The 12,392-nt window shown below is 39.8% G+C and overlaps 1 protein-coding gene across 1 annotated transcript; it reads right to left on the reverse strand.

The window, feature by feature from the left end:
* Positions 1-2,941: 2,941 nt before the first annotated feature.
* Positions 2,942-9,827, reverse strand: chia.1 (chitinase, acidic.1; the record flags this gene model as incomplete). The annotated part of the gene is made up of 11 exons (XM_079218800.1): positions 2,942-3,150; positions 3,629-3,755; positions 3,950-4,066; positions 4,751-4,933; positions 5,431-5,554; positions 5,995-6,119; positions 6,831-6,996; positions 7,116-7,172; positions 8,246-8,450; positions 8,543-8,572; positions 9,809-9,827. 11 exons carry the CDS (start codon positions 9,825-9,827, stop codon positions 2,942-2,944), a joined length of 1,362 nt encoding a protein of 453 aa, XP_079074926.1.
* Between the last annotated feature and the right edge of the window lie 2,565 nt (positions 9,828-12,392).

Here is a 12,392-nt window from a genome sequence, read left to right on the forward strand (position 1 = left end):
CTGATGATACATTTACTTTGGCCTGTCCACCAGTGGGGTTGGGTTTTGATGGTGGGCTGATATGATGAGTCTCACCCACGGCCAATGAGAAAATGATTTTATATCCCTAGTTGAACAACGTTCTTGAGAAAAATATTTCTCACTTTCTCACTAGTACAGACATTATTTTCACTTGACATGAAAGACATAGTACATATATGTTATATGTTATAAACAAAACAAGTAGTCTACATTACACAGCCTTGCAAAATAAACCGGTAAAATATAACATTTTTAATTAAAGTATTTGTCTTATATCACTGCTTATGCTTATGACGTTTTTACAGCAGCTCAAATTCAAAATGAAGGAAGACAGTGGAGAGACAGGGACGATGTAAAATGTGGACATTAAAGAATACGAGACACAGAGGACAGTTACACCATCTAGTGACAGAATGTGGTTCCCTCTGTGATGCATGTGTTCAACGCCCAGCTACACAGGTGAGCGGACAAAATAGAAGCCACAAATGCAGTGAAAGGTATGGAATCAAAAGAGGGTCAAAAGTATTACAGCTGTGTGTCACCATATCTGAATATGTGAACACAATTCTTGTGAATACATTCAAACGTCTGAATGCGTGAAACCATTCTGAACAAATGTATTCAAATGTTTCAATGTCAAATAGACATAATTTCTGAATCTGAAAAGAGATGAGCAGGAAAAAAAGATTTGCACAAATAGTTTCCAATCTGTGAGTGCATAAAAAAGATGTGCACAAAGGTTTACACGTCTATCTGTTTATGTAGTTTACAGCTATGAAGCAAATTAACGAGTACAAATCAGTAAAATAGTTTTTGACCCTATTTTGATGCTTCATCCTGAAAAGCCAATGAGGATGCTCAGATTAATATATCGTTAGACTCACTACCCAATCACGGAGCCAGGGATGCGAGCCTAACCAATACCAGTTTCCTGTGTGTTGCTGTATGTTATCAATCATGCATATTTCTGCATTTTTCACGATGCCTGCAAATTGACCACGTCCACAAATAAATAAGCCTATAACGTTGGCCTAGCCTGTAGCCTAGATTGATGTCTGTAACGTTGTCGTAACTATTGTTTTTCTTCATAGAGTTTGGCTGGATGGAAACACAGAGGAGAGTTTGTGTTTGTTTTCAGTATCCCAAAAAGTGTGTGAGGGTTCCATTAAGTTATTAATAAAGTAAGACATGTTCCACAGTGGGCGGAGCCCCATCGAGCAAAAAGCCAGTAAGAGTAATTTGATAATAATTGTAATTTTTGCAAAAGATGTTCGGGCGACAAAAATGCACACTCTGTGGAATACAGTTTGTTCATGTAACTCAGACAAAGGCTGCAACGAAGCCACAAAAACTGGATGACGATTTTAAAGAGAGAGACAAATTCCCTCGAGACAGTTACAAGGCCCAAAAGAATACAGAGAGACTTTTTTATATCAAGAAAACAACAGTAAAGACAAGATAAGGGAACGGCTTGGATGAAGGCTGGACTCGCCCAGCATTTACGGGGGCAGAGGGCATAGCACCATATCTAGGGGCTGAACCCGGGTAAACATGAGCCCGCCCTAACTATAAGCGCTATCAAAGAGGAAAGTCTACTCTTAAATGAAGTGACTGTGTCTGGCCCCCGGACTGAAAGTGGAAGCTGATTCCACAGAAGAGGAGCCCGATAACTGAAAGCTCTAGCCCCCATCCTACTTTTTAAGACTCTAGGAAGTAGCCCTGCATTCAGTGAGCGTAATGCTCTAGTGGGGTAGTACGGCACTGTAAGCTCTTTAAGATATGATGGTGCATCACCAGTTAAGGCTTTGTAGGTAAGGAGAAGGATTTTAAATATGATTCTTGATCTTATAGGAAGCCAGTGGAGAGGAGCTAATACAGAAATGTGATCTCTTTTCTTATTTTCATTTTCATACCCAAGCTGCAACATGCTGGATCAACTGGAGAGATTTAAGAGACTTATAGAGCAGCAATAAATTAATTACTTGAGTAATGTAATTACTATATATATGTATATACTATGACTATATTATGGCATTTTATGACTTTTATTACATACTTTAGACTATGTATTTATGTTTTATGGCATATACCATGACTATGAATTCTATATTTCTTAAGAAAAATATTATTTTAGAATACTATTATACTATATACCATACGTACTACCATACAATACTATTAGAACCTTTAAAACATAACATATTACATTTGTATGGCATGTTATGGTATGACACACTATACATACTAGGACATTTATACAACACACTTTACCATGACATATTTTATTATATACTATTTCATGCTATGGCATTTTTATGGAATACTGTACTATTATTTTTAATAACATTTTTAAAACATGTACAATATTCTTTTCATGGCACACTATACTACTACCTTGTTACGCTGTACCAAATAATATTTTTTTTATATCACAATTTGGATGCCACATTATTTTATAATTTTCTTTAGCTTACTATATTATAAAAATGTTATGACATTTGTGGCATTCTTTATTATGACTTATGTGCAGAAGTGCTCCACAAATGATTGGTTTCTCAACACAGCCCTTCACAATGATGGATTTTATTCCTGGTTTTCATCCGAGTACAGACACTGTATTCATAATCCACCCATTGTTAGAAATTCTATGGAGAGACATATAGAATAATATAATACAGTTGTGTGGACACAAATCATGGATTTGTAACTTTCACTTGAAGCTGGAGTAATCAAATTAAGGAATAATGTAGAGAAGCAGTATAACATTTATTGAATCATGCAATTTAAATTTCAGTACATTTTGTTTAATTTGTTTGAAGAAAGCAGTGAGCTAGCTGTAAGGAGCAATTTTCTCTTCCTGCTTCCTGTTGTAGCCTAGCGCTACGAGGATGGACATCCAAAGTGGAGTACAGTCTGTGGCTCAGGGCCAGTTGCAGCACTTGCAGGAGTCAAAGTAGATGAGGCCGGGCTGACAGCGGTGCAAGTACGTGTTTCCCTGGAAGCACTGGAAGTAGGTGCTCTTGTCAGCTACGTTCTCATACAGGCCATTGGGGCGGCCACGGCAGAACTCTTTAATGGGGTCCGGGGTGGTGGTGGGTGCTGGGGTGGTGGTGGGGGGAGGGGCGAAGCCTGCATATTCACACATGGAGAAAAGAACGTCATGAATGAAATGAACAGACTAACTAAGCTTTTCTGACAACGGACTACAAACTGCCCCAAAACTAAAACACTGAATGCATTTTTATAAAAAACATAGATGGCAATTTTCATTGCTTTCAGGTTTTTGAGATCGCTATTGATCGCTATTGATCTATCGATCGATAGATTAAATTACAAAAAGGACACTGTAAATTCAAATGAGTTAACCTTATTTAAAGAATGCTTGTGAATCGATTGGCTTAAAAACTAAGCTTTTTTTTTTAAATGGTGTAGTCTGTAAAAAGCCTGTAAAGTACTTGAGACTTCAAGTCTCATGACTTCAAATGTACCCTCGGCTCAGTACGGACTATTAGGAATTACTATTGCAAACAACAAAGTCCTTTCAAGTGTAAAAGACATCACAGTGAGCCGAGAAGGCCTTGTAAGTTCGTTGAGCTTCAGTATTTACCCATTGACGTCCTGAGGTGCTTGATGAGAGGATAAGTTCCATCTGAGCAGAAGTTTCCACCAAAGTCATCCATGTCCAGAGTCCACACATGGGCACCTCCCATTTTGTTGGCAGTCATCCACTGGACCTACAGGACGAGCACATCATTGACAAAGAGGATCAAACAGCAGCTACAGCTACATCAAGTAGACCAAGAAAGGGAAAATAGCTGCTTTTAACTCTCCTCCACCAACTTTACAAGAACATTTGATCACAGATTACGTGAGTGGTATTTTGTATAGTGTCATTATAACTGCATGTAGTAGTGGGGCTCTTGGTTACCTTGGAAGAATAGCTGCGCTTGTCATCATAACCAACCCAGGAGCTTCCATGGGTGGCGTAAGGTACCTCCTGTTCAGTGATCCATTCCGGAGTAGCACTGGTGATGAAGTCACAGATCTGGTAACACAGAAACATAAACAGAGTTAGATCAGACTTGAACAAGGGGCTATGGGATGGAGATCCTCTTAGTTTACCGTCTTTACTGATAAAAAACACTTGAAAAGACGTGCTTATGATTTCGTGGCATCTAGTGGTGTGGTTCCAGATTGCAAGCAACTGAATATAAATCCGCTCACTCCTCCCTTTCAAACAGTGCGATAACGTACAAAGCCGTGATAACGCCGTGGTATCTTTCAGGACTTTGGTTCACTCAGAATCCACTACTTTAGGAGCAATTCCGTCGGCAGCTGGCGGTACCACAGTTTCACAAGAGTGTGTAGAGAACCAGAGAGTGGCCTTCAGGTAATCTAAACGTGAAACTCTCTCTCTAGAGCCAATGTTCGGTTTCTCTGTTCTGGGCTATTGTGAAAACAAAGTTCTGAAAATGTTATATTCCATTTCTCCGAACAGGTACCCCGAAATGCTTCACACTCGCCATTTAAAAGAAGAATCCGCATTCATTTTGAATTTCTAATTTTGTATTTGTTTCACTTCTCAGTTGTTGAGCTCCATTTTCTTCTTGATCAAATGTAGATGACCGTAAATCACGTTGATGTTGAGTCATAGCAGCCGTAACCACAATACTTATCGTGTTCTGAATTTAGGCTTTTCAAAGTCAGCTGAACATTGACAGTGCAGTACCTCATAGTAGGACCAGAAGCCGGCAGTGCGAGTGTAGGGTCCGGCATCTGCGGGACCGTTAGACGGTGCTCCCAGGCCGGTAGAGCCGGTGGTAAGGCGGTAGGTTCGTCCGTAAGTGGAGAAACCCAGCAGCAGCTTCTCGGCTGGTGCTCCCAGAGCCAGCCAGTGGGCGATGGAAGAGTTCTAACGAAAAGGAGATAAACACTGCAGCATAAAACTTTATGGACATTGGATCAGATGCCTCCCTGTAATGTAAAATGTGTGTTAGTATTCTAGATCCAACTGTGAATAAATCCTGTATTTTTCAGCTCATAGTACAGGTATAAAGGCAAAAAAAACGCAGATTTTTACTCAAGAATTTGTGGAGACCAAACAGGAGCCAAAAGGGGACATGCTGGATAGAAACCTGACTCTAAATTAATGCTTATGTTACTGTATGTCGTTTGGATAATATCATCTATATTCAATATCATATCCAGGGTCATTGTCACAGGTTTTTGTGAGACCCCCTGTGGTACAAATCTGTTAATCAGCTTTAAGTGGAAAAGGCTTTCTGAAAACCATATTTAGAATATTGCTAAATATCGCTCTGATCAGCCTCCTAAATTGCATTTTGGACAATTTAACAATAAATAAATGTGTTTCAAAGAGTGTATGCAGTTTTCAGAAGTCCGTCTTACGATGTTGTGATGAATGTGTGAGCCGGAGTCCATAGCGCTGCGGTACAGTGGGCTGTTGTGTCCAGTAGACGCCTCCCAGTGTCCATGGTAGTCATAGGTCATGACATTGATGAAGTCAAGGGGACTGTTGATTTGAAAAGGTTTAATTTTTAGCTCAGCAGTAGGAGAAGTTTAACAGTTGGTGAAGGACGTAGTGAAAAAACAGGTTCATGCAATTCATTTGGTAGATTTCAGCGAAGTTGCGGTTAGTTTACAGCCAGGAGCCAGTTAGTTAGTTTAGCCCAAAGACTGGGAGAAACATCCAGCCTGGCTCTCTGCAAAGGTATATCAAACCGTTAAAAAAAAAATGTTTTAATGGAACAAGGCAACGCGGCTAATTGGCACCAGACCCTGTGTGCATAGTAAAATAGAACATTCCCATACGGATTTTACATAATTCTGCATCACATTTTCATATCGCACTCGTGAGAAACGGCTTTAAAGTTACCTTCCTTTCCCCCGAACTAAAGATATCTTACACTTCTGAGCATAAACATACACTGAGTCCATTGAAATCAAACTCACAGTGCGATCTTTTCGACCTCGTAGGCTCTGTCGATGGTGGGACGGAACGAAGCCACGTTGGCTGACAGCAGCAGCTGAGTCTTCCTGGAGTCCCTGGCGTCATCCTTAAAGGCTTTTGCAAGTTCCTGTAGAATAAACCAAAACAGCTCAGGTCCTCCACATCTGATTGTTTCTGTCCATGTCTGACTACAACACCACAGGTTTTGATGGAGACTTGGAAGGATGATCCATCCCACGGCACTTTGTGTGCTCAGTCACTCAGTGTGTCATTTCTTTTTGTAATAGTTCCTCTCTTGGTATCACAAGCTACAACTAAGTGGCTTTATATTGTTAAATAAAAAAGTAACATTAAACTTACTGGAAAAAAGTGATTCATTTATTACTGATTGGCCCATCGGGGAGACTACACATGTTGTTTATAACGTGTACCATGGTTTTAGCCAGGCTAAGGCCATGACTCTATGGATAGCAATAACAGTGGTCCGGTTGTTGAGGTCTCCATTTTGGTCGTCACAGAAATGTCTCATTGGATTGAATGCCGTTTTCCCAGAGGAAGAGGACGTCTCACTTTGCTGAACCTCAATAACCTTTCCCGTAGTGCCACCATGAGGTTGACATATAGATGGATTGTCGTTATTGTTATCACTTTGGTTAGCTACCAACTTTTAATTTGCCCAATGAATGCACCATATTTGTGTAGGTTTGCCTCTAATGCCATCAAAATGATTTAATAAATACTACAATCACAACCAGGTACAACACTGATGGCTTTAAAGCAGACTGAAATGCACCCATTGAAAGTCAGAGTGAGGTTAAACACTGGGATCCATGCTAACCGTGAGCAGCAGAGTGAACCTCTCCTTGTCGTCCATTGGGCTGCCGTTGTGTCCGGGATACTCCCAGGCCAAGTTCAGCCCATCAAAGTTATGGGTGCGGAGGTAGCTGATGGCCGACCTGATGAAGGATGCGCGGCCCTCTGGCCTGGCAACCACGGCGATGAACCTGGTGGGATGTATAAAAAAAAGATCTCCATTCAATCCACATCCATTGTTGTGATACAGCGGCAGAGGGAGGTGTCTGACCTCTGAGTTGATGTGTGTGAAGGACATGGAGGAACTCACGGGCTGATTCCATTGACTGTTCCTCCGACAGACAGCAGAGTCTTCAGATCAGGATTACTGAGAGCAGATAGAGAGAGAGAGAGAGAGAGAGAGAGAGAGAGAGAGAGAGAGAGAGAGAGAGAGAGAGAGAGAGAGAGAGAGAGAGAGAGAGAGACAACATCTTAATACTCAATACACTACACAAAGTGTAGGGTCAAACTGATGCTGATGGCATTATACTTCTCCACTTAACTTGCTGGCCTGGCTGAGTTAATACAGTTGAATAGTTAGGACTTTTATCTCGAGAGCTGTGCAGGAACCTGGGATTGTTCTGATTCTGCCAAACCTTACCTCCACATAGATTGTCATTTTACTATGGCCACATTCAACTGTAAATAATGGCATATCTCACACTCTACATATTACATTCATGCTAATAGTTTATTCTGCATATACCATATCTAATTTTCCTGTACTTAATACGTATTGGTTTGGAGTCTCCTCATGCCTTTTGAATAACTCAAATTAACGAACTGAAGCCTTCCATAAAGCCCAGGTCTGTGCTTAAGTGACTTAAAAATGCTCAAATGGCCAGATACAGATCTCTGCAGCTCCTTCAGGGTCATCTTGGGTCTCATTTTTGCCTCTCTGATTAATTAAATTAAATTAAATTTATTTTGCATAGCCCAAAATCACGAATTCCAAATTTGCCTCAGAGGACTTTACAATACACATAGACATCTTCTGTCCCGGGACCTCACATCGGTTCAGGAAAAACTCCTCCAAAAACCCTTTAACAGGGAGAAAATGGAAGAAACCTTCGGGAAAGCAACAGAGGAGGATCCCTCTCCCCGGATGGACAGAAGTACAAATTAGCTCTGAATTTGAGAAAATGATTGAGGAGTCTCGTACGGTTTTTCTTTGATATACTTTTGTTATGAAAATGTGTTAATGAGGTTGGAAATGTCTCATTATTCTATATAATATCCCTCAATGGCTTTACTTGACAACTCAACATGTTTCTAACGTTCATTAAAATGTTAAAACAGGAATCCAGGCTGAAAACTCAGACAGGAGACCATCTGTGGAGTAACCTGAATGGAGGTTTTGTTTTGGCTTGAAAAATGGATATTGAAGACACGTTCACTCACATTTTCTTAAGGTTGTTGAGCGTGATGAACTGCTGCTCATCGTTCCACTCGATGGGGCTGATCTGGTTGAAGCTGTTGATGGTGGCCAGAGCGTAGATGACGTGTGTGCACAGGAAGGGGTCGATGTTGTCCGCGGTGAATTTGGCAATGCTGGGCCTGTACTGGGCCCAGTTGGTCATGTGGCACGCCAGTTTATTGGATGAGGCTGAGGAACGACAGTGGAATACCAGCAATGAGACTTAACTGTGTTTGTTCTGACACTGAAAAAGAGTCAATGCCGAACTAACTAATGCTTACCGATGTGTAAAACGAGCAGAACGCCCAGTGCTACGAAAACAAACAGAGAAAACAGAAGAGAGTGAGACTTTGGCATTATAGTCATGTGATGTATAGAACATACATGTCCAAGGATGGACACATCGAATGAACAGGGTGTGCAAAACAACAACTACACAATTAAACTACAACACCTACAATTAAAGTCGCTGCAAGAAAAAAAAACTAATACATTTACCTCGTCATTTAAACCTTAAGAGTTCCACATAGAACAGTTATTGTCTATAGGGGGAGAAACAAGTGAATCATGAAGATTCATTTGATTGATGCAGCTTTGGTTAGGCGCTTATTCAAGTGTTAGAACATTATGATGTAAGTATATGAGCAGCCCATTTCCATGCTCTATTATGTTTCATAAGTTGTTGCAGCAATATGTGGGTTGATACCATTTGCTATACAGATTTTGTGCTAAATGTGACAATAAATGCACAATTTTAGAAAAATACACCTATACTGCATGAAACACACTAATTGGTTTTCTCCCCAAATTGCATGTGATAACCATAAAGTGGGCGTGTCTGTAAAAGAGAGACTCATGGGAACCATAGAACCCATTTTCATTCTCATATCTTTAGGTTAGAAGTCAAGGGAACCTGTGAATATGGTCATGCCGGTTCAAGCTAGCATGACATGCTACCAGTGGATTCATTAGGTGGAGGAGGTTCATATGATGCCAGTATCTTCACTAGCTTTAGGACTGAGAGGCTACAGCAACATGTGATTCGTTACATTTCTTGGTGAATGAAAATGCAAATTAAAAAAAAGTAATAATTAGAGCAATTTGATTACTTAATATCAAATGACTGCAATGATACAATCTATGATATGACTTGATTATATATGAGTTATGTGACATAATAACATATTATAACAAAGTAACATGGACACATTTTAAATTAGTAAAACATGAGATTAATACGATTAGTAATGGTTGAACAATAAAATATGAAGCAAAAATTAGCGCAGTTGTTCTAAATGCTCAAAATGATTAGAATAGCGATTTCAGATTAACTTAGAATTCCACTCTCAGTTTTCAGTTATGGAAGTTATGACTGAATTAATAAACAAATCAATACAAGTGAATGAATTAAAGAGAAGAGGTCTACGTCTCTCCCCTGGAGTTTTTGAAAAATGTAAAAGGTTATTGGCATCTTTGTACATATGTGTATGAGTGTCTGTGTCTTTAACCGGGAAATGGAACACATGAAAGGAGTACATGGTATTCACCTGTGAGAAGTTTCCCCATTGTGCAGTCGGAAGATCCAACCAACTTCTGAATGACCAAAAAACATTCACTTCAGATGATGATAAAACATATGAAAAACCAAAGCAGATATCATTTGGCGACTGCTGAAAAAACAACAGTTAACTTTGTCTTTGCTTTCTTTCTATATTTCGTGGATATGTAATTAAACAGCTTTTTTTCTCGGACAGAATAAATAAAGACATCATTAGTCAAATGTATTTTATTCGACATTTGGCACTATTCTCTAACATTTTATCTGCAAAAAACTTGAATGATTATTAAACAAAACTATTCCATAAGTTAGTCAATAATGAGTTATTAGTTGTAGGCCTACAACCGCTAATAATAGCTGCACAATGCAACCACTCTTCCCCTTTAAAAAAGTAGAACATGTTAAAGTTTGCACATGAACACATGAAGCAAATAGCAGCTAAATGCTAGTTGTGTACGACACAAACGCAAACATGGTGATGATCTCATTACCTTTCTTCAAGAGGAAGTGAAGCACAGTCTACAGCTTGGTGGCGTCGGTCATTTTTATATTTTACTCATTAATGACTAATAGCTGGTAGCAAAGTGCAGCTGATAAGGGCTGATGGTGGTGGGAGTCTGGCTGACGTGCACAATAACCCCACTTTATGGTAACGCTGGTTATTAGACATGCTGGGAAATGAGCTATCAGTTCAATTTCTACACCACAGCTGATACAGCTGAATACGTACAGAGTTATCTGGGTTTTGTTCAGTGTTTGGACAGAGGTAACAGCCCTATGTGGTGAGGATTTGTGGAATACTTTGTGTAATCAATGCACAGTAGAAGTATAGTTTCAAACAGAGCTGAATTATTGCTAAGAAATGCTCTTAGGCGGTGTTAAGCTGCCTAAGACATTTCTTAGCCTTTGCAAAAGAAAATAGCGGAGATAACGGAAGAGGAGGAGAAGACTTATACCACAGTCTACATCCACTGAGTCAGAAGTGTGGCATTAGGATGCCAATGCCAACAACATCCAGATTCCATTTAATTTAACTGTGATTGTATTTGTTTGTTTACTGCAATTTGCTGATCCCCAGACCTTTCAACAGCACTGTTATGCATAGCAAGGTTTCTGTTCTCCTTGGATCAGTCTTCATCTTGCAGATTCACCTCAGCAGCCCTTCTGCCTCCAACACCAACCTCAGGGGCCTTGACCTGGTGGTTGTGTTAGTAGTTTGTTTTGTTAGTAGTTTGTTTGTGAACTGGGCTTGTGGGCTTCACTGTGTCTTTACTGGTTACATACTGTTACATACAAATGTAATGGTATGTAATCAGTACATACATTTGTTCAGTATATGGCGATGAAATAGATAATGTCTGATTAGTGAACTTGGTTCCTGACAATCATTCATTTCACACCAGCACCAGTGTTTTATTGGTAAACTTACCCTGTTGGGAGGGGGTCATTGAACATACAAGAAATGTAATGGAGTAGAGAGATCGTCTCAATGCATCCAGACAAACTCTTCTCTTGTATCAGTTTCAGGTGGCAAGCCAATACGCTAAACTTGCATTCTCTCTAATGACCATTAGGGGGCGACTCCTCTGGCTGTAGAGAAGTCTGTGAGAAAATTACTCTACTTCTTTCTTGATTTATTACCTTAGTAAACATTGAAAACATGAGTTTATGGTCTCAATCTCTTGTTTAAAGTCTTCTTCAATATGACATGATTTTTATTTAGTAAATTATGGTCCATTTAGAGTCAAATAGACCATAAAGCAGAGGATGCTTTAGGGCGGGCTACCCATGCCCGGGCTAGTAAATAATAAATATAACATTAAACTCTGCGTCTGATTGGCTATTAACTGTTACCTCCGTTGGTTGGATTGGTTAGGTTTAGGGATGAGGAGTGAGATTGGTTAGGGTAAGGTTAAGAATATCAAAACCAATGAGAGGTAAAGTAGGGCGGGTCATGTCTTCACCATAGCTGGATTGGCGATATCAGATCCAGGCTGTTTCCATTGTGGTTTCATTTTAGAACTTTAACATTTTCACAGTGTGTTTTCAGTTCTTGAAAGCTAATTGCAGCATTTTGTTTGCCATCAAATATATTTCACTTGATTGTACTCAACTCCATCCTCTTGTTTCCCTTATGGTTGCAAAAAACAAGATGGCGACGGAAAGAAATCAGAACTCTAGGTTTCAAAATGACAGTGCACAAACCAATGGGTGAAGTCACTGTGACTACGTCTACTTCTTATATACAGCCTATGGTTAACAGTCCAGTGTGTATGGGAAGTTAATACATTGACACAACTGGGAATGTAACAAATACACACATTACTCAAATACAATCCCAAAGTGTTTATTTTAAATCATATTTACAAGTAGCACCCCTCCCCAAACCCTCCCTCACATTTCCATTCAATCACAATTATGAAAAGGCCCAAGGGCTACATTATCCAGTGCATTCAGCCAAGCCATATGAAACACAGACTCGCTGTTACCACCTGAAGTGAGTGATGGGACCAGTCAGTCCGCCAGAACATTCAGCGACTGGGCACAGAGACACGGAGAAATTACTTCATGGC

This window comes from Taurulus bubalis (genome assembly GCF_910589615.1).
Source record: "Taurulus bubalis genome assembly, chromosome: 5".
Lineage (NCBI taxonomy): Eukaryota > Metazoa > Chordata > Actinopteri > Perciformes > Cottidae > Taurulus > Taurulus bubalis.